The sequence below is a fragment of the Peromyscus californicus genome, unplaced genomic scaffold (genome assembly GCF_007827085.1).
Source record: "Peromyscus californicus insignis strain IS unplaced genomic scaffold, ASM782708v3 Scaffold_21__1_contigs__length_65335640, whole genome shotgun sequence".
Lineage (NCBI taxonomy): Eukaryota > Metazoa > Chordata > Mammalia > Rodentia > Cricetidae > Peromyscus > Peromyscus californicus.
Window position 1 is genome coordinate 33,307,076 of NW_026294514.1, and position 23,208 is coordinate 33,330,283.

The 23,208-nt window shown below is 40.1% G+C and overlaps 1 protein-coding gene across 11 annotated transcripts in view; it reads right to left on the reverse strand.

Annotated features, from left to right (window-relative positions):
- The window catches only part of Dock10 (dedicator of cytokinesis 10), a 250,555-nt gene that overhangs the window by 109,832 nt on the left and 117,515 nt on the right, over positions 1–23,208 (reverse strand). For all 11 annotated transcript variants that reach the window (XM_052750000.1, XM_052750002.1, XM_052750003.1 and 8 more), the window contains exon 4: positions 1,665–1,747. In XM_052750000.1, coding sequence (XP_052605960.1) covers positions 1,665–1,747 — 83 coding nt within the window. The remainder of the gene's footprint in view (positions 1–1,664; positions 1,748–23,208) is intronic.

The following is a 23,208-nucleotide window of genomic DNA, read 5'->3' on the forward strand; positions in this document are numbered from 1 at the left end:
ATGCTCTAATGAACTCAGCATCACTGTAGATTTTTATGCTCTTCGAATCTCCCAGGAACTCCAAGTTCAATGCTATGTGAAGGCTGATGCTTCATATTCTGGTAAAAATAATGGATCTCTCTAGTTTGCTTTGTTGAACACACATTTGAAATCATGTAGGTTCGTAAGCGTTAAAATTAACATGTCTTCAAATTTAGAGAATATATTTCACTTCTTTTTTCTTTTTACTTTTTCCGTAATTTCATCTTTTACAATCTTATTTTGCAGTCTTAGCAACTTGTGAAAAGAAACGATCAGTTTAAATTGGTAGCAGACATAGGAGAGTTCTTCTAATCCAGGAGGTATGAACATGATTTACTTTTAACAGCCTCGCAAGGCCTAAGGAAATTAATCTGTTTCCACTACTGACCTAAATATGCATAGTCTTTAGGGGGCAGCTCTTAGCTTTGTAAAATTATTAAAAAATAACTCTCCTATGCACTGTTGAAGTATTTATTATTCTGGGGCATATACTAGGGGATTCTGCTCTAGAACTTATGTTTATGATAGAATGTATTTCATGTGAATATAATGAAAATAAGTTAAAATTTCAGACTTTGTAGCACACTTTCCTGTTCTTAATATCTACTTCCACATCTTTAGATAATGTGAATGAAATTCTCAACAACCTTTCAGTTACTTTCTCTCACCACATGGGAGATGTGTCTACACACGTGAAAATCCTAACTCAGTAACCACGCCCAGGACAAATAAAACAAACCCGACCCAGTGTGTATCACTTGAGGAGAGTAGAAGCAGACACTGAACTTTTGAACTTTTTGGGTAGTCTTTATTTCTTTTTTCCTGAAGTATTTGTGCCTTTGGATCATGTTTATTTGGTGAACCATGAGTTGAGAAGTACTAGCTCAAAGCAGTTTTTTTTTTTTTTAATTTTCAGCTACTCCATCCCAATTTGGGAATGTTGTGTATTAAAATAAATTTTTCCATAGTATTATATGCCAGGAATTATCCTGAAGGGGACTCAGCAGAGAAATTCCCCACCCTTTGAAGGCTTTTATTTCAGTAGGGGAAACAACAAATAAATACTGTAGCTCAGGTGAGCAGGTGGGTCTCTGTGGAGTGATGCTTGAGAAGAAGCAGAACAAAGTGACCTTCTTAAAGCCTTTATGGTCCCAAGTGTCTGGGGGAAGTTACACACTGAGTTTCTATTTCACTCTTTTTAGATACATGCCCTTCTGTGGAATCCATTTGCATGCTTTTTGACATCCCACAGCGAAAGCACGTAAACCAAGTGGTGGGTATAAATGCTGTATGGGATTTGGTCAGAAATTCTCTGAAGCATTTGGCCTTTCCCAGCGCCACTGTTGAAAGGACAGCTCATCGATGAATGGTTCAAGGATGAGCAAAAGCTCAAACTGCAAGTAGGCATCAAATTAGAGAAGACTGAGCCTCATTCCAAACTCTTACTATAACAACATAACTATTATGTTGCTGATCAAAATGTTCTGTATCTTGACTCATAAATTTTGCAAAATGTACCTTGACACAAAATAAACACGCTTGTGTTCATAAACAATGCTGAAGCTTGCAAAGAGGTGATTTTTTTTAAATATATGCAAAAAAGCCCACATAATCTTTATAATAAACAGATGACACATCCTTACCGGGATAACTGTCGAATGTCTCCAGAATATTGTTCATATTTGTAGTTTACCACGTACCACTGGGAACTGTAGAATCTACAAGCCTGAAACAAACAAAAGAGACAATTATAAAACTTGTCATTAAAAGTCAGTTGTGCTGGCAAAATGTTCTCATGATCACAGGCAGGCTCGGAGGTGGCCATGTCAGCCACTTCAAGGTAGGTAAGAGTCCCGCCCCTCGTAATCACCAGACATCCTCCAATGTCATGGAACTCTCTCCAGACTCCTGGAGGAAGAACTGTTTAACACAGTGTTTCTGTTTCACTTCATCACCAGGAAATGTGTGGCTCATCACAAGGAGCATTGTTTTTAGCGTTCCTCGCCATCGCACCCATCATCTGATAGTTCATAGTCATGAAGGATATTTTTATTTGTATCTAGTCCTGTCATGATTTTAGCCTCTTTTTTTTTCTGACTCTTCTTTAGCAACTGAACTACTATTTCTTCTTCTCCTCTAATATTACCACACTTGTTGGCTCAGCCTGTAGCTGGCTTTTCTGCTTTATCTCAAAACTTTGCCATGATTATTCTTGAGTTCTACAGAATGTTCATAAAAGATCACTGAGAATTATGTTGAAAATGAAGCTAATGAATTATGTGATGATTGATGTTGTGGGGTATTTTGATCACATTCTGACACTCCTGAGATTGACAATAAAGCTTACTTTGAATCAGAGGGCAGAGCTAGCTACTAGTTCACCAAAATTAGCCATAGAGGTTTTGGAGGACCAAGGACATATAAAGAGACACAGGAAGTAGTAGGGAATGGTTTAGAAAGATTCTCAGCCTTTTGGATTGAGGAAGGAGAGAGAGAAGAAGTCACTGGTTGCTTCATGACGGCTTCTCTGATCATTCAGATTCTTACCCCAATATCTGACTCCTAAGTTTTTATTGATAAAGAATAATTAGATAAAGGCTTCGGATTGATTTTATATTACTTATTTGTGTGTTGTATGCATATGTAGTGGGTAGCCATTCCAGCTTTGGTCTGGAAGTTCCAACCCCCATTGAGGCTTCGGTAACTATCATGCCTACAATGCGGGGCCAAGGGAGGGCCCTTGAAGACCTGAGATCGGGATGCGCTGTGCTCGCTTGCTCCTGGGAGCCAAGATGCAAGAGGTGGACCGAGGATAGTTCTCCAGAGAACACCGCCGGACTGCGCTGCGTCTTTCCCAGAACCCGCCACCTACCTATCCCTTCATTTGTAACTTACCCACTAAATAAATCTTCCTTTTAACCATGTGGAGTGGCCTTCGTAATTTCACCAATATGCATATGTGTACTTGTGGCCAGATGTGTATTTGAGTGCTGCCATTCTCCATTTTCCTTTTGAGACAGGCTGTACTGAACATAGAACTCAGTAAATAGGCAAGACTAGCATGTCAGTGAACTTCAAGGGTCCTCTGGTTTCTAACTGGCATTACTCACAGTTTTAGGATTACAGATGCACTCCATTAGGCCTAGAATATGGGAACTGAAGGCATGAAGTCAAGTCCCAGTACTTGTGTGGCAGACACTCTACTGACTGTACTATCTCCCTGTCCATTGATTTATACCACTTACAGACATAAAATATTTTCCAAACACCTACCTACTGTGTAGCTTACTGTAACAACTGTGGATTTGCAATAGAGATTTCACTATGTCAAACTAGATTTTAATACCCCTTTAATTCTAAAATGACATGGTTTTGAGAATTAAGTAGCTGTCTATTAGGATTACAAGCAGACCATGACTTCTTGCACTAGTGGAAGAAAATTGAGGCACCATGAATTTGTTGACCTTTGAGGAATAATGGTCCACGAAGCTTTCTTTGTAACCAAGGATAAGATAGACGTTATCACACAGGTCTGCCGACAGGAAAGTGAAAGCATGACTTCTATAGAATTAGATGGAAACAGGGCGTAGTCCACTACAAACAGGGGAGCAAGGAAAGTAAGGGAGAAGGGTGGAAAAGGATCACAACTCCTGGAACTCAGGCTCTTTGACTGAGGTTGCTGTGGGCCTTTCTGTTCCTGGTCTGGCTCTTTGACAACTTTGCTTTAAATGAAACCTTTTAGACGAGACACATATTAAGAAGTCTGAGGCAGGGGACTTCAGATGTCCAGCACAGGCAGGTTTGGGGACCTTATCTGTTCTAGGTTCTCTGGTCCTGATTTCCCTCAGTCCTGGAGCTTCATTTGTTCAGAGAAGTGCCCACGCACAAACTGGCAGCCGAGGACAGAGCAAGTGAGGCTGGGACAAGGGTAGGAGTGGGAGGCTGGCAGCGTACGTGCAGTGCCAATGAAGACTTTAAAACAAAGCTGAGCTCATGGAGGCTGTGAGTAGAGGCTTGGAAGAGAGAAGGAAAAGGGAAGGTGATCAGTGGCTACTAAAGTGCAGTTCGTTAGAAGTAATTTTCTGCACGTCATGACACAGGAGGGCGACCATCATAACTGTATGTACTGCGATTTCAAAAACCTAGGGAAAGGATTTTCAGTGTTTTCACAAAATGCAGATAAAACTTTGAGGCAACAGATGTTGACTCAGATCTGAAAGTCATACAACATATACATATAATATCATATTATTTCATAAATATGCACATTTTGTTTTTACATACCAGTCTTTTAATTTCAAGAAAAATATACTTACTGTTTGTGAATGTGTGTGTACCTCTGTGTATGCACAGACATGCCTGATTGCTACAGAATGCCTGTTGAGGTTAGAGGATAATTTTTGGGAGTTGTTTCTTTCCTTCTACCTTGGTGAGGCAGGGTCTCTCTTATTTTTTGGCATACTTGAGGCTAACTGGTCTTTGAACTTCTGGAAGATTCTCCTGTCTCTGCATTCCTTTCTGCCTTAAGAGTGCTAGGGTTACAGATGGCCACAACTACATCTGGATTTTTCTCTTTTTTTTTTTTCTCTAAATGTGGGCTCTAGGGCTCAAACTCAGGTTGTGTGGCAAGTGCTTCTATTCACTGAGCCAATTGCCGAGTCCTCTTTGCCAGTATTCAAAGGTAACTGAATACATAAGAATGACAGCTCTCAACCCTTATCATAGAAAGATTTTTTTGTGAATCCTTTGGATAGCCTCTGTGCATTCTTTGGACATCCACTAACAAAGAAATTTGCAGCTGGTCCAAGTGCAGAGGATGTGAGTTTGAAAAGTCCTCAGACACAAAAAGGACATCTGTGTCGTACTCTCTCCACTCAAACTCAGAGACCACGGAGGAGGGGCAGGAAGGCTGCAAGACCCAGAGGTCAAGAAAGCCTGAACTAATCAGGGTCTTCTGGGCATGATAGGATCTCTGTTCTTGTAAACTCCTGGCAACTGTGGTTGCCTGCATAAGACCTGCCCGAGATCAAGCCAGTAAGTGTTCCAGTGCAGAGATGCATGAGCAACCATATCTAGTCGAGATGTTGACAGTTAATGATTTCTGGGGAAAGAAAAGTCAGTTTTTTTTAAAGGGTGTGGCCCCTGGTAGGTTCCTGGAACCCCAGTGAGTGGCCTCACACCTATGAGTATATGGGTAGCACAAGCTGGACTTGGTTATCACAAAATAAAGAGAAGAGGGCACAAAGTTGGGAGCATGATGGGGGTGAGTCTGGGAGGAGTTAGGGGGCTAAGTGAGGAGTGACTATGATAAAAATGCATTGTGTGTGTGTGTAGAAAAGATATATTTTAAAAAGAAAAACACCATTCCTTTCCCCTTCTCTAAAAAGTTCTCCACTAAGACAGGGGAACACAGGGAAGCAAGGCATTTAAGGAGGTCTGAAAGACTTGAGTGGATAGGTTTGAACAAAACAATGTACTGAGCTAATCTTCACCACAGACTGGCCATTCCTAGAGCCTTATGTGCAAGGCACAGAGGAAGAAAACGGAGCCTTCAGAGGCCCCTTGGCTAAAAGGACTTTTCTTCGTCTTAGACAAAAATGCCAGACATTCAGACAAGGAGTAGAAAGGCCAACAGCACGCTGAGCCAGTCTGTCTGGACTCCCAGGGTAGTGGTCACTTCTCCTCCCTTACTTTCTTTAATTCCTATCTTGTGGTCATTTTCGTGTGAAACAAAATGTGTTTTAAGATATATTTATTTTCAATTTATGTCTATAAGTGTTTTTGCCTGCCTGGATATGTGTGTATCATGTATGTACCTGGTGTCTTTGGAGGCCCAAAGAGGATATCAGATTCTCTGGAACTAGAATAACAGAGGGTTATAAGCTGGCATGTGTGTCTGGGAGCCAAACTTTGATCCTCTGCAAGAGCTGTAAGCTCTCTTAATAACTGAGTCATCTCTACAGCCCTCAAAATGTGCTTTAAAATGGAAAATTAAAAGCATGACACCCACTCCATGTTTTCATTCCTCTAGAACATGGTTTTTTTTTTTTTTTCCTAGTCTGGTTTTGCCTAGTTTGTCTCTAGGTTTAAACTTGTTTTAAGGATCTTTACATTTGATTTCTATTTTGTTTTCTTTCTTTTTCTTTCCCTTATTATTCTTTTTATTTTGGTGGTGTAAGGGCCTTGAACATGTTAGGCAACTATAATACCACATGGCTATATCTGTAGCCCCATTTACATTTGTTTTCTAAATTTGACTTATAGAAGAATGAGATATTGTACTATAATTCACTAACCTAAGCCTCCTAATTTTGAAGATTACTCATTTAGTAATTCATTTAACAAAGACCATTAAACCCCGAAATAATCCAGAAGTGGTTCTAGGTGGTGAGAATTTTGCAGGGAACAGGAGGAAAAAAATGCATCTCTTCTTGAAAAAGATGAAAAGCTGGTTTAATAAATGCAAAAATTAAAGATTATGCCTTGTGTTAGAGAATGGGATGTTGTGAAAAAGAATTCAGTAGAGGAAGGGGATGGGAGATGTGATTTAAATAGGGTGGATCTTACAGAGAAGCTGATGTATATGGACTTACAGGACTGAAAGAAGGGAAAAAAAGTTACTTGTTTTTATGATCACTTTAAATTTGGTGCCACTATGAAAAAAGACTTCCTTGGCATACATCTTCCTGCCTACGGCTTCTCAACCTTCCTCTACGTACAACCCATTTGGATACTATCTTTAGGACAGAATTCTCAAAGTAGTTTAAGTATCTTCTCATTTTTGAAAGAATCAGCCAATGAGTTTGGTCAAATAGTTTTACTTATTAGGATCTCAGATTCAGCTTCTGACCACTCAGAATGCTGAGCTGGGTGAGATGCTTCTGCTAGAGAACTGATCTCAAGTGTTTGTGGGACACAGATGCATAGATACAGGATTCACTCAACTTTTCTTCCTATGGGTAACTATTTGAACTATGCTAAATATGTATACTTATTATGCATTACATGCACTGTTCTCAATAGGCCATAGGCTTATCTGACTCTAAGATGTGCTATTCATTAAATTTACTGGCTAAAAGCAATGAACTGACTCTCGCTCTCTCTCTCCTTTATACATTTCCTTTCCATCTTTACTTCTCTCCCACTGCCAACATTTTTGTCAGATATTTTGCTATTAGGCACTGTACACATCATCTTAATCAGCACTTGACAGATTTTAGTATTCTTAATAGATCAGAGAGACAAGATGTGTTTCCTTACTTAGAATCTGTGATAGAGAGAAAAATTCAAATGCATTTTTTTGGCTATGAAAGACCATTCAGCAAATTTGTGCGTTGTTTGATTCATATCGTTGGTTCATCATTCTGAAAGTTTGCTGGTGTTTTTGTTTCTGTCCCAGACTCTGACAAGTCTGGTTTTGAATATTGTTTTGTTATTTATTACTTAAGGCATCTCAAATGAATAGCTTAATAACTCTAAGTTTCTGTATCTGTCTAAATAATACCCATTTCACAAGCACCAAATACAATAACTCTTATGCAACACTTAGCGTAGGAAAAGTACTTAACAAATACCTGCTTTTGAAAAAAAAAAAAAACATCAAGTTTGAGCTCATCTGTAACCCACATTCATTTCAATTGCCAATAACAACTTGTTTTCCTTGGTTTGTGTAAGTAGAGTTTGGGAAGATGCAGCAGCAATGATTTTGAAGAATTCTGTTTTCCTCATATTTTTTCTGCAGTTACTGGATAGATCTCACATATGTGGTGGGTAGGTGAAAGTTGAGGTTTGGCTGGATGGCTCTTGAGAACCCTTCTCAATCTGCAATTTTTCTGATTCTGAGGAAGCTGGTGCATTTTACAAACACATCACGTTTCTCCCACACAGCTATGGCTCTTCACTTTCAAATGATATGCATAGAAAATCACTCTCTATTCTTCATTGCAGCCCACACAGTCGCTCTAAGATGATCATTAAAAACCGTTACAGTTGTGGCTACAGCGTCTCTTTGATTAAAAGCAAAGCTGAAATCTAGAGTCAGTGCAAACTTGTACAGCCACTGTGGAAATCAGTATGGCGACTTCTCAGAAAATTGGGAATCAATCTACCTTAAGACCCAAGGATACCACTCTTGGGCATATACCCAAGGGATGCTCAATCATACCAGAAGGACACATGCTCAACTATGTTCATAGCAGCATTTTTCTTAATAGCCAGAACATGGAAATAACTTAGATGCCCCTCAACCAAAGAATGGATAAAGAAAATGTGGTACATATACACAATGGAATACTACTCAGCAGAGAAAAAAACAATGACATCATGAAATTTGCAGGCAAACGGATGGAACTAGAAAATATCATCCTGAGTGAGGTAACCCAGACTCAGAAAGACAAACATGGTATGTACTCACTCATAAGTGAATACTAGATGTAAAGCAAGGGATAATCAGACTACAACCCACAGCTCCAGAGAAGCTAGGAAACAAAGAGGACTCTAAGAGGAATGCTTGGATCACCTTGGAAAGGGGAAACAGAAGAGATCCTCCCATGAGTAAACTGGGGATGAGGGGGGCAATAGAAGGGTGAGGATGGGGGATGAGAACATGAGGGAACAGGATGGTCGAGCTAGGGGAGCGGCAGAGGGGGAGAGCAAAGAAAGCGATATCTTGATAGTGGGAGACATTACGGGGTAAGAGAAAAACCTGGTGCTAAGAAAATTCCCAGGAATCCACAAGGATGACTCCAGCTAAGACTACCAGCAATAGTGGAGAGGGTGCTTGAACTGACTTACTCCAATAATCAGATCAGTGAATATCCTAACTGTCATCATAGAGCCTTCATCCAGTAACTGATGGAAGCAGATACAGAGATCCACAGCCAAGCACCAAGGCCAAGCTCTGGGAGCCCAGTCGAAGAGAGAGAAGAGGGATTATATGAGCAAGGAGGGTCAAGACCATGATGGGGAAATCTACAGAGACAACTGAACCAAGCTCAAAGGAACTCATGAACCTTAGACCGACAGCTGTGGAACCTGCATGGGACTGGACTAGACCCTCTGCATATGGGAGACAGTTGTGTACTTGGATCTGTTTGAGGGACCCCTGGCAGTGTGATCAGTATCTATCTCTGGTGCATGAGCTGGCTTTCTGGATCCCATTAACTATGGTCAGACACCTTGTTCACCCTTGATGCAGGAGGGAGAGACTTGGTCCTGCCTCAATGGAATGTACCAGGCTTTGCTGCCCCTATGGGAGGACTTACCCTTTTGGAGGAGGGGGAGGGAGGTGGGTCAAGGGAGGAGGAATGAGAGGGGGATCTGTGGTTGGTATGTAAAATGAATAAAAAAAATTTCAAATAAAAAAAATCGAGAGTCACAGGCTAGTTCTACTTGTTACAACAAGGCAGTGGCTTCTGCTTTCCCTTTGGACTGTCTCACCCTTGGTGCCTAGTCCCATGTTGAATCTCCAGCTCCCACCCCCTTTCACTGCAGGCTGCCACAGTGTGCTGCAAAGTGGAAGACTGAGCAAAACCGGTGGAGCTGGTGAGGTTTTTCAGATGTCCTGCTGCACATTTCTTCCCACTTACTTCTGTGTTTGACATGCATCTATTTTTCACCATTTCTGCCTGTGTGTGTTTAGATACAAAAATCCTAGCTAAAGCTGATGAGGCCAAAGGCTTTTAAGCATGTTGATAAGTGTTTTATAAAACATGCCTATGATTCCTTTGGGGTTGCCAAATTTCATCTGAATGTCAAAAATTCAGAATCTCTGTAGAGATGTTCTAGTCAATAATATATATAGCAAACTTAATACCACAGGTGATTCTGAATGAGGTTAAGGAACACTGCTACTTCAGCAGGTAGAATCCATCACAAGTGATAATGTAGCCTGGTTCTGGTTACTCTGACCTACTGCACTAGGCCCCAGTTTCAAACAGTGGACTCTAGTAATTCAGACACATTATAGACTCATTTATTTTTAAAATATTTTATTTATTTTATGTTATGTGAATGGGTATTTTGCTTGCATGTATGAACCATGTGTGTGTAGTGCCCAGGGAGGCCAGAAGAGGATATCAGATTCCCTGGAACTGAGTTACAGTTGGTTGGTAGCTGTGGTGTGGGTGCCGGGAACTGAGCATGAGTCTTCTATAAGAGTACCCAGTGCTCTTAACTGCTGAGACATCCCTCCAGCCTCTATTTTTATTTCATGTGTATAGCAGTTTGCCTGAATCTTTGTGTATATACTGCATATTTGCCTGGTGCCTGCAGAAGCTGGAAAAAGGTTTGAGTTCTCTGGAATGTGATTTACAGATAGTTATGTACAGTCACGTGGGTGCTGGGAACTGAACCAAGATCCTCTGCAAGATCAACAAATGCTCTTAACTATTGAGGTGTTTCTCCAGCCCCCACACATAGGGTTTTTTTTTTTTGTTTTTTGTTTTTTTTGAACATCATTATCCACTCTAACATGGGATTTTACTTTTGGGGGCTATTCAATATGTATTTGCTACATAATAATTATTATTAGTTACTTTTCTCCACACTGTGACCAATTACAGAAGAGGCAACTCGTGGGAGGAAGGGACTATTTTGGCTCACAGTTTGTCAGCACACAGTCCATCACAGCGGGGGAGGCACAACTCCGTGTGAGGTTGCTTGCTTACATCTCCATAGGTAAAGAAGTATAGAAAGTGCTGGAAGCGGGGACTGCATACAACACTCAATGCCTGTCACCAAGTGACCTATTTCCTCCAGCTTGGTCCACCTCTCAAAACAGTGCCACTTGCTGGGCCTCAACTCTTCAAACATATGAATGAGCCCATGTGGGGCACTTTTTTTTTTTTATCTAAACTATAACAATGAATAGCCTTTTTCTTTTAAAAATGGTTGACGTAAAGAATCTAAATACTTGAGAAAAGTGAGAAGTTATAAGCGACATCCTAAAGTGGTGTAAAGAAAATATTTCATTTTCCCCTTTCTCTTCGTCTTCAGAGGCGCATTAGGATCGATTCAAATCTTGTTACAATCCCTGAACTAGCAATTTCTGTTTGGCAATACAATTTGTCAACCTCTTCAAAGGGCTGATGATTAGATTCTGGCTGAGAGCACTAAAGAGGTAACAAATGGCTTATTAGTCATAAAATTATTTTCCCTTCTGGCTATGAAGGTTTATTTAATCACACAAGTAGTTTCTTGCCAGAAAAATGAATGCAACCATAAAAGATACCCATTGTGGTTCTTCATCCTCACTGAGTAATTCTACATTTGTAAAATACAACAATTTTTTATACTTATACCATGCCTATTGAATACATGTTGGAAATGAAGCATTATGAAATTAAGTGAATTGAGACAAATTACATATTGAAAGGATGACTCAGTAATTTACTGCCTACGTGAGACTTTCCAGGGGGAACACAGGTGCCATTAGCCAGGTCAACAGAACAAGGGATTGTTCCTACAAAGCCGGACATGGATAATGTAGAAACACAATAAAAGGCACAGAGAACAATGGCTACTTCAATTGGCTCACCCACACTATGTGTTTCCCTAATGCACAACAATTAACTTCTGCTTTACAAAAGCAAATTTGACAGCTAATGAGCTTGTAAAACACTCAGGTTGGTTCTTCCTATTCTCATGTGGTCTTTATTTACCATGGTCTCCTATTCCTTGTTCTCCCTCTCTGTTGTTGATCCAGCTGGGATCTCCCGCTCCCCCAAGCTCTCTTTCCCTCAACCCTCGCCTTTCATTACCGCCACTCATGTCCAGGCTGTTCATGTAGATCTCATTCCATTTCTCTGTCATTGGGTGATCCCTGTGTCTTTCTTGGGGTCCTGTTTTCCAGGTAGCCTCCCTGGTGATGTGAGTAGCAGACAAGTCATCCTTGTTTCATGTCTAGTATCTTGCTATGAGTGAGTACATACCATGTTTGTCTTTCTGAGTCTGGGTTACCTCACTCAGGATGATTTTTTCTAGATCCATCCATTTGTCTGTAAACCTCATGATGCCATTGTTTTTCTCTGCTGAGTAGTATTCCATTGTGTATATGTACCACATTTTGTTTATCCATTCTTCAGTTGAAGGGCATCTGGGTTGTTTCCATGTTCTGGCTATTACAAACAATGCTGATATGAACATAACTGAACAAGTGCTAGAGAGGCCCACAGAAATCCACAAAGATACCCACACAACAGACTGCTGGCAGTGGTCGAGAGACAGCCCGAACTGACCTACTCTGGTGATGGGATGGCCAAACACCCTAATTGTTGTGCTAGAAACCTCATCCAACTACTGAGGGATCTGGATGCAGAGATCCATGACTAGGCCCCGGGTGGATCTCTGGGAGTCCAATTAGCGAGAATGAGGAGGGTTTATATGAGCGAGAATTGTTGAGACCAAGGTTGGATAAAGTACAGGGACAAATAGCCAAATGAATGGAAACACATGAACTATGAACCAATGGCTGAGGGGTCCCCACTGGATCAGGCCCTCTGAATGGATGAGACAGTTGATTGGCTTGATCTGTTTGGGAGGCATCCAGGCAGTGGGACCAGATCTTGTGCTCATTGCATGAGTTGGCTGTTTGAAACCTGGGGCCTATGCAGGATTGTTTGGCTCGGCCTGGGAGGAGGGGACTAGACTTACCTGGACTGAGTCTACCAGGTTGACCTCAGTCTGTGGGGAAGGCTTTGCCCTGGAGGAGATGGGAATGGGGGGGGGTGGTTGGGGGGAAGGTGAGGGGGACGGGAGGGGGGAGAACTAGGGAATCCGTGGCTGATATGTAGAACTGAATTGTATTGCAAAATAAATTAATAAAAAAAAAAAGAAATAAAAAAAAATGCTAAAAAAAAAAAAAACACTCAGGTTGGAAGTAAAAATAAAGAGTTTATAATGTGATACAGGCACGACATAGTTTCAGATAGTACAGAACAATCTCATATAATGAATGAACTTCAATTCTCCGTTTAAAAATATGACATGATATTAGATAGGATTATATGTAAGGATGCAGGCTCAGGATGCTCATTGTGAACAGAACGTCATATGTACCCACTACAAGTCAAAGAAGTAAATGCCATTTCCATTTTTTATTTTATTATTTTGTTATTTTGCAATTGAGAGTAGCCCGAAGGGTCCCCCCCGTAGCGCTGCCAAGTGTAAGTTGAAAATTAGTCAAAATATTGGTTTCTCTTCTTAAAATGCATTCTGTTAAAGCAATCAGATGAACTTTCACAAATAAGATTTGAGCTTAGCCTAGAAATACATATTATAATCCCTTGTCGAGACCTTACCAGTAGCTTTTTAGTACATGAGTAATAGCTGATATTAAAAACCCGTAACAATTGTTTATTGTCCAACCATTCTTCTCATGTAAACATGAGACGCGTTATAATTTAGTATGACTGAAAGATTTGGTTCCAGCTCCAAATGGGAATGTACAGTCTTATGTTCCAAGGTTCCCAAATCATCCATGTGAGTTTCTATCCAGGGCTGAACAGTCTATGGGAAGGGGTTATTGTGCAGATGAAAAAGTCAATTTTGAATTGGAATGCTCCTTTGTTGCATTTACCAAGACTATTATTCTAAAGATTTTAGTGAACAGAAAGTTAACTTCTTCAGGTTATTAATATGAAACATGACAAAATTGTTTCCAATATTTTCATCAGTACTTTTCCTGGTATGTTTTATCCTGATATCAATGAACTCTAAATGCATTTAATTTACCTTCACCATCTTTTGTGTGCTTAGTAATATAGCATTAACAATTTGCTTTGGAAAATGCTGCTCCTTTTTGGTCCAGCTATGGTAGAAATCTAACCATCACATGCAAAGGAGAGCAGGCCAAACATAAAAAACAGGCTTTTAATATCTCCATTAAAATTTCAAGGTTATAATATAAACCTTATATATAAATTATCTTTTAACAAATACACACCAAATGAAAAGTCTTTCAGCTTCCAGCAAGACCTCCATCCAGAAACCAAAAGCCTCACTCACTAATAAAACTATCAACTGTAAAAGCCAACACACACATACAAACAAAATATTTTTATTAACAACCCTAATTTTGTATTGTTTTAGAGTGTATATATATATTTTAACATTTTGAGTGGTTTTAGTATTACATGTCTCTCAACATTCTTAGGGATGTAAGTTATTTTAGTAGCCTGATGTTTCAGAAAAGGAGTCAGTTTTTTTTTTCTTTTTTGTTTTTTGTTTTTCGAAACAGGATTTCTATGCATAACCCTGGATGTCCTGGAATTCCCTTTGTAGACCAGACTGGCCTCAAACTCACAGAGATCTGCTTGCCTCTGGCCCCCAAGTGGTAGGATTAAAGGTGTGGCCACCACCGGCTGGCTCAGAAGTTAGTTCTAAAGTAAGAAACACTGGGCTGCAGTCTTCCTGTGCAGCCCAGTGTTTTAGAAGCAGGAAATATCATACATTTAATCTAATTTAGTCATGAATGCAATCTACTCCCTCAAACTACTGAAAGACTTTCTTGTTTATGGGTCTCATGTTATTTTATGTATAAGATTCAAAAATCTGTATCAAGTATACTAAACAAAAGCATTTTGGGCAAGTGGGCTCATCATTATGTGCATGACAGTTCAGAATTAGACATCAAATTTATCAACTGTGAACAAAAAATAAAACCAACTCTCCTTGAAACAAGATAAATTTTATCACTGGACCCATCCCCTTCTAGTTAACAAAGGTGAGTAGCATGAAGCATTGTTGGAGATTGTGTTCCAGTTCCTTTCCAACTCCTGTAATTTCCTTCCTGGCCCTAGCCTCGCTCCAGGAAGCCACATAATGTAGCTTATAATTTGAAATTTCCCACTCTTCTCCTGAATTCAACTGGATGCCTTTTAAGTGAATCTGGGCGGTGAGACAGGAAGAAGAGAAAGAGGAAAAAAACTCATTCTCAGTATTATACTTCCTTCATCACACTGCTTTGGGGACATTTTGCCCTTTCCACTAGGGAATTGGTACTGTGGTATGTAGTTTCAAGATCAATACATGACTCAGTGAACAACTTTTACCTTTTCTGTGCATAAGGCATTCTGTCTCAAGAGTCCAGCATCTTTATTGGATTTACTCCTGAGCTACTTTGTAGATAATGGTTTGATGGTAACAATTCCCACATCTCCTGGGGCTTTAATGTACTATAACTACGACCAATCCATGCCCCTAACTTCTGAAACTTTCTCTTAAAGACCAGTAATGACTCCAAGTTACCATATTCAGTGAGCTCAATCCTTCCCCCTCTTTGGGGTTTTATGTCATCAGCACACTCCCCATTATCCATCTTTGTTTGATTCTGAGCATCAGCTTCTCCTTCTTCCCATCCTACTCCGACTCCATCTCCGCTGTCTATGCAAGGTCCTCCTGAACAGCTCCCTTGCTGGGGACATGATTAAGAGTCCTGCCCTCTCAGCTCCAGCCCCATCCTTCATGGTATCCTGGGCAAGTTCTTCCCAGTTCAAAGCTTCAACAGTCAAACCTGGAGCAGCTGTCCCCAACTTTCTCCTGTGTTCTGGACCTATACTGTTGCCTATTTCTTTTTTTTTTTTTTTTTTTTAAGATTTATTTATTTATTATGTATACAGCATATGTGACTGCAGGCCAGAAGAGGGCACCAGATCTCATTACAGGTGGTTGTGAGCCACCATGTGGTTGCTGGGAATTGAACTCAGGACCTCTAGAAGAGCAGTCAGTGCTCTTAACCTCTGAGCCATCTCTCCAGCCCCGCCTATTTCTTGTATATTCTCTCTCTTCCTCTCTCTCCATCTTTGTTCCTCTTTCTCCCTTCCACTCTCCGCTGCCAGTACACAAGGTTCTCTTCCATATTTCAAAGCCTGCTCCAGCAATCTTGACTTTATTCTGCATATCTTATTTAAGTTACTGTCACAGTAGTCCAAGCCATATGTGTCAGTGACCTTCAGCACATTCCTCTCCTTTACTTTCTTTTTAGTCTCCAAATCCTGCCAAATTCTAGCTCCTTTATTAGCTCTTTACATTTACCATTACAAAAACGCTACTATTGTTATTATAGATCTGTATAATCACCCTCCTGGGCTATTAATAACCTCATTTGTCCAACATTCCTTTAGGCTTTGATACTGATCACAGCAATCAATCTATTCTTTAGTGTGTTTTTGTTATATATTTTTTTCTTGCTGTATGAACCTGACCTTGCTTCTTTTTCTTAGTAAAACTCCAGGGGTTGCTCATCTGATGGAAGGGCAAAACTCTGATCATGGGTTTGTGACTTTTTTCTCCTGGTGGTGTCCCCTTTAAGAGCAAAGACTATGCTTCAGAGTCACTGGGTAACATCTGCCTAGCAAGAGGTACATACTAAATGGTTAATCCAATCCAGGCTTTCAGTTAGTGGCTGCTGCCTTTCATTACTTCCATGCTAGGTTAACTATGATATGACCCGCAGTAACAGTAAATCAGTGGGAAAGAAACTTTCTATTTAAAGAATTTAACCTTCAGAGAGACTTCATAACGAATGCCATGTAACTAAATTGGGGGTGGCAGTAGTAGGCACGTGTTTGTATTCTTGGATCCAGACTTACTTCTTACGGGTGTTTTAAAGAAAACCTATTAAAGAAAGAATAGCCTGCTAATTGGATCCAGGGTGGAGAAGAGATGTCTAATGGCTGAAAAAGTTTCTTTGGCCTTTATGGTCATTGTTATTGTCTTTAAGCGTGAAGTTGGCTCTGTTTATTCTCCCGGTTTTCTTGAAGAGGGGGAGTCCACATTTCTCAGATGCTTGTCTGGGAATTGTGTCTAGTAATGACACACCCATGGACAAAGGCAGAGGTTTTGATGCTAACAATAAGAATTAACAGTGGAGATTTGGTTATGAGAGGAAATTACCACTTATTTGCTCTTTGGAAGTTTTAGCTATTCTTTGCATCATTAGCAGATGCTACAAAGACAAGCATGCATGGATTTTCTATTTTGATTGAAATATATTTCTGGTTGTGAGCTTAGCCTTATTGCGTCCTTAGTTCAGGATGATCTTTTTGTATCCACTCGAGGCCAGCGTTTTTGAGATGTGTTTCTCAAGATACTAGAAGAAAACAGTTTTATCAATGGTCAAGGAAATCTGGGAAGTGGTTCATAACATATTCCCTTCTAAAATTGTTTGAGTGGATGTACACCTAGTTAAAGTCTCTGTCTCTGTCTCTCTCTGTCTCTGTCTCTCTCTGTGTCAATACCTGCAAATACCTTGGTAAACTGGGTTTCTGCAGAACACCTTGCTGGTATGAAATTGATGGGCCTCAATTCAAACTAGGAAGTCTTTGGGCTTTTAGTATGATTTTCTGTGGCTGCTTAAAGTTTCCTTCCCTTAAACATGATTCATATTTTTCCTCAGTCTTATGTCTTATTTTCCTTCTCTTCCTAGAAAACTCCACTATTTCTAGTTTGGAATCCCTGCATAAAATATGACCTGTCCAAGGTAACCCAGCACTGCCTGCATAAAGATAGGACATAATGACCGTGTGCATCTAGGCACTATGCTAGCTAGAGACACAGAGAAATCCACTTTTGTTTTTAAATATTGTTTCTGTAACACCTTAGTTCCTAGGTGTTTTATGCCAGAATCAAAATAAGACCCGGATTCTTGACTTCATTATTTTCTTCTCATTTTATTAGACTTTACTCCTGGAGAGAGGTTGGGTTCCATTAACTGAACAGGCTTTGGTATCAAAGCAACTTGAAATCTTAGTACTTAGCCAGTATTTCCTTCTTCCACTCATCTGAAGTGCTCCAGAGCCTGTTTTCTTTTGAGCCATCATAATACTCAATCTGCTGTTTCTTCATTTTCTTTTGTTAAGAGGGAATAAACCAGCAGCTTAGTTTTAATTAGTAGACTCAACTTCCAGCTTCATACTACCTCTTTGTGCATATTTAAACAGAAACTTTACTATAGAAGTAAGTACTTTACTCAGGAAGCCTGAATTCTATATATAGACTCCTTTATTGCCCTGTTCCTCAGTGGGAATGGTGCTTCCTTCATCCCAGGAGCACTTAATTTGATTTGTTTTTAATGGTTATAGAAGTAGATGTTTAGGTAGCTTGGAGGATCAGATACAGGCTTCCCAAGCTCTTGTTTCCCATACTTTTGCTAGTGTTATTTTCAGGACCACATCATTAGGTCAGTAGTCCTCTATAAAGATGGAGAAACTGAGGCATGTCAAAATAAAGGGTATGTTTCTTTGTTATCAGTGGAAATATCAAGTGCAGGGTTTAAAAGAATCTGGAGTCCAAGATCAGAGTGAGCAAAGGTCGAATTGTCATTGTCTGTGTACATGGGCAAGTTAACCATGTAGGGCTTGTGGATGAGGCTGTAAATGAGTTAACAACATCTGTGTCACAGGATGCTTAAACATAGGCCTGTATGTACATTTTTTGCTCCACTGTGTCTGGATGTTTACATAACTGGCAACATTGTAGATATGAAATGAGCCGATGCTTTTGTGTGGGAAACAGCTAAGCTTACACTACTAAACAGGGAGGATAATTAATAACAGATAAAGCATGAAAAGGGAGACACGGTTCATTTTATTTAATTCCCTTTAAAAATAGGAAGTCATTCAAGACTAAGGAAAAGAATGCCTGCTGCCTTTGACAAGAGGCTGTGAATTGTCGGCGTAGAGTAATGTGAGAGAGAACTCAAGATTCGTATTGAGCCGGATGTATTGAAACTAGATTCTTTCTGTTTTGTTGCTTAGCAACCACGGCATTTGTCCTGGCTGCTGCATGGAGTCACTGGGCAATTTCATGCAGGGTGGACCGAGAAGGAAGCTCAATACAGCAACCGTGGTGAAAGAGATGAGCTTCTGCAAAAACCGTGCAAAATGTCTGAGTCCACTTCAGCACTAGCATGGTCTGGTTTCAGCAACTCTAGCAGTGTCCCCCAATGTTCAGTCTACTGACTATGTATACCAGAATAGCCTGGACAGAGGCTGAAGCCCAGTTGCTAGGGCAGAGTCCTTCCAGAGGACACTAGGGTAAAGTTTCAGATTGGCAGTTAGCATTGTCGATCAAGGTTCAGGGGCTTGGGCTCAGTAGCCTGGGGTCAGATACTGAATGTATTCCTGTCTGCATGATACGACCTCCTCGAGTTTCATAATCCTTCTATGATGTGGTTTCCACGTCTTTAAAAGATGCTGCTTTGCTGTAACATTTGTAATTATTACAAGTGAGTGATTTAGATGTGTATCTGGCACAAAGCAAGTCAGCAATAATGATTGGCTGCTCTTACTATTTGAGGTCAGCTCTTTTTGCCAGCATAATTCTCTGGGGGGCATTTCTCCATCTTAAAGCAGCTCTCTGTTAACTCCTTTTCTTCTGATCTGCCACCCCCAGGCAGGCCAGGTTATTGATGCTCCATTGCTAATGGGGGACTCTTGTACGTAGGATTTTCCTACTTCCCAGACTAGGAAGCACACGCTTTGCTTCCTCTCCATCCTTCAAACCAAATTCAGGGCCTTTTTTGCAGAGGATGATGCCGACAAATTAGCAGAAAACAAGACGATTTCTCCCACGTTTCCCTCCTTGGGAGGAATTCTTCTCTTTGGAGAAGAGGGAAGCTGAGAGTAGAAGAGAGAGAAAAATCTGCGAGTGGTCGGACGGTAATAATAAAAGTGGAACAAAAGCAAAGTAAGAAATTTCTCCACAGGAAAGTAACAAGAGAAAGGCAAATTTTGTGGTCAGCCTGAGGCCAACGGAAGGTGGCCTTAGAGAGTTGCAGGAGTGAATGACATCGGAAACTGCAGCACAGTGGCTCTGGAATCACATGGAACTTCTGACCATGAGGAGCCCCACACCTCTTGGAGTTCTCCTGTGCTGAATAGATCTGGTTGCCAGGCAACAACATTAACCTTGTGGACTTGATGGTGTTAGAAGGTTGGTGGTGGAGGTTTTGAATTGGTCCTGGGAATTGGGATTTGGGCTCATTGGCCATCAACTTGGGTTCTAGTTCTGGCAGCATTTAAAAAGGAATTCTAATTAATTACTCACAAAATATTTTTAATTGAAAAATTCACTTTTAATACTATAGCAACACAGAGTTATGACATATACATACATACACACATACATATATCTTTTGCCCTACAAGACCTAATATTTTGAATGCATATTTACGCATGTACTTATGTGTTTTGTGTATCTATATCTTTAATGATATCAGACTTCATCATCTGTGACTAGCTTTTTTTCAGAACAATGTATCACAGACATCCAAACATATATATACATTTAAATATATGTATATATATATACATACACACTCATATATACATACACATATAAATACATACATACATACACACATATAGATATAATTTTTATTTTTCTTTTTGGTTTTCAAGATGGGCTTTCTCTATATAACCTTAACTATCCTGAAAATTGCTTTGTAGACCAGGCTAGTAGCCTTTGCTTTCTGAGTGTGGGATAAATGGTGTGCACCACCGTGCCTGGCTCTTAAATACACATATTTTATTGGCTGTGTATTATAACAAAAAATATATATGCTAACAAAATGTTTTAAACTGAATCTCTATTGATACTTCAGATTTTTTAAAACAGCAATACATATGCTTATAATTATATCTGCATATTTATGTTTGTTTTTATGTTTCTATACGACACTTTACAGTTACTTGTGGGTTACACTTTAAAAGCTATAGACGTACTTTGAACACTGCTGTAATGACATTTTCCCTATACTGTCACCATGATAAAATAATTTCATCTTAATTTTTTTGTCCTTTGTTGTAGCCCACCAAGATTTCCTGGTGGCTGTACCCAGCAGGACTGCACAGAGAATGACTGGATTATGGGCCTGGGTACCAGGTGTTTGAAAGGGTCTACACTTGGCTGTACCTAGCAGGGGAGGTCTTTTGCCTCACTCCTTGGCATTGTTATATAAATCTCTTTGGAATAAAGTTCTTGGCTGGTGGATAAGGATCTAGGCCCACCCGATGTTATCCTGTGTTTCTATCTATTTCTCTCCTCTCTATATTCTATCTAAGTCTCGTATCCCTTATTCCTCAAGAGTCCCTGGGATAAATAAATGTGGGAGCTGGTCTCCCACGGCCCCTCAGATATTACATATAAATTTTGCTTCTATTTGTGTTTCCATGACCACTAGTACGTACCTCTTGGCTACTGCATTTGCCTACCTGTATATTTTGCATATATTCCCACGAGTTGCCTTTTTCTTATTAAAATCTGTAGAATTCTTAGTATTGGATGGCCCAGTAGTTAAGAGCACTAACTGCCCTGCAGAGGACCCAGGTTAGGTTCCCAGCACCCATCTCAGTCATTTTACAACTGTATATAACTCCAGTTCCCGGGGATCTGTTGTCCCCTATTGTCTCCACGGGCACCTGCATGTTCATGGTACATAGCAACTCACACGGGCCCACATACATACATATAAACTAAAAAACACTTTAGAACTTTTGTTGAATTCTGACGGTTAGGAATGTATATGCATTGCTGCATATATTAGAAGAAAAATATAAAGAGCTGCAGGTGATCACTTGAACTATTATTTTTTTCACTTCAGGATATCATTTGTCATACAGAAATGTAGACTTTTTATGGAGTTAAGTCTGTCATTTTCTTCATTTCCATTTAAAAATGCTTTCCTACACTTTTGTGATTTTTGTTTTCTGTTTTTATTTTAAATTTTTATTCATGTGGGATTTCTTTCATATGTAATAAGGGAAACAGAACTTTCAAAATGTTCTCCCCAAATGGACAGCAAGGTCTTGGTTGCCAGGGCCTCTGGGTGCTGTCTTTCCCATTTGTTATTCAATCACCTGCCTCAGGCACCATTTGTTTCCCTTGTTGGTTTACTGTGTAACATGGAAAACGTATGGTTTAATCCATTTTTTTTTTGATTTGGCATATTTGTTTCCTAGTTTATGAAAACTTGCTTAATTCGTTGAGGTAGCAAACAAGTTTCAACTCTGATCACTCCACAAAAGAGCAAGACGATCGACTCTGCAGCTGACTTGGGAGTTCAGTTCCTCCTCACAGGCAATGGCTACACATGAAATCACTACTAACTGAACTCTAGATACTGAACACATTAACAGATCATCGTATTTTTATTTTATTTAGCACCCTGAGACTTTTGCAGACATCAGCACGTTGGGTGCAATTTCAGGTAAAGTGGGTATTTGGGATTTTTGTGGTGCGTTTGGCACCGTGAAACTGGTAAGTGAAATACATGCATTCTTTTGCTAGCACATGTGAGAGGAAATCTCTAACAATGACCTCACTGGTTTTGTTCTCAGCAAGCAGACCTGATTCACCCAACATTGTAGATGTAGAGCAGTAGCCAAGAGCTAATACCACCTTCTCTTACCACTCGCTGCTGTCCCTCCCCTGAGAGAGAGAGAGAGACCTTCTTCCTGTGTCTTGTCTTTTTATTGCCTTTCTGTTCCGCCTTCTTATTGTTTCTAAACCTAACCACATGACTTCCTCGTCACTGCCCGTCTATACAGACCTCCAGGTCTCTATGGTTGGTACTGGGATTAAAGGCGTGTGTCACCATGCTGGCTGTGTCCTTGAACACACAGAGACTCTGCCTGCCATGTGATGGGATTAAGGCCATGTGCTACCACCGCCTGACTCCCGCTTATGGCTCGTTGAGACTTCTGATCTCCAGGCAACTTTATTAACATACAAATAAAATCACATTTCAGGACCAATAAAATATCGCCATACAACATGGCTGTTACTGTCGCTGCTGCTGGTACACAGTCTTTGTTGTACAATGAATGCATGACCATCCGGCGGTAGCCATGTAGCTACATGGCATCAGAGCTTTTGAAGCCACGTGGGGTTTCTTCTCTACATTCATTACATCCTTATAAAGTTATGCTTTTGTTCCCCAGGAATTTTAGTCATGTCTAGTCAATCTTTTAACTACCATAGACACTACAGTTGTATCCCCAATTTATTTTTTAAAGCTAGATTTTTCTATAATGCCGACAGAATGGAGTGAATGCTAGAAGTAAATTTCACTCATGTTTACAGATACACATTTACTCATGCATAGGATACAAAATGTATTTATGCCTATAGATGCAAAAGCTTGGAATAAAAGAGCAGTAAGGAGTCTAACAGCTTATTAGGGTAATA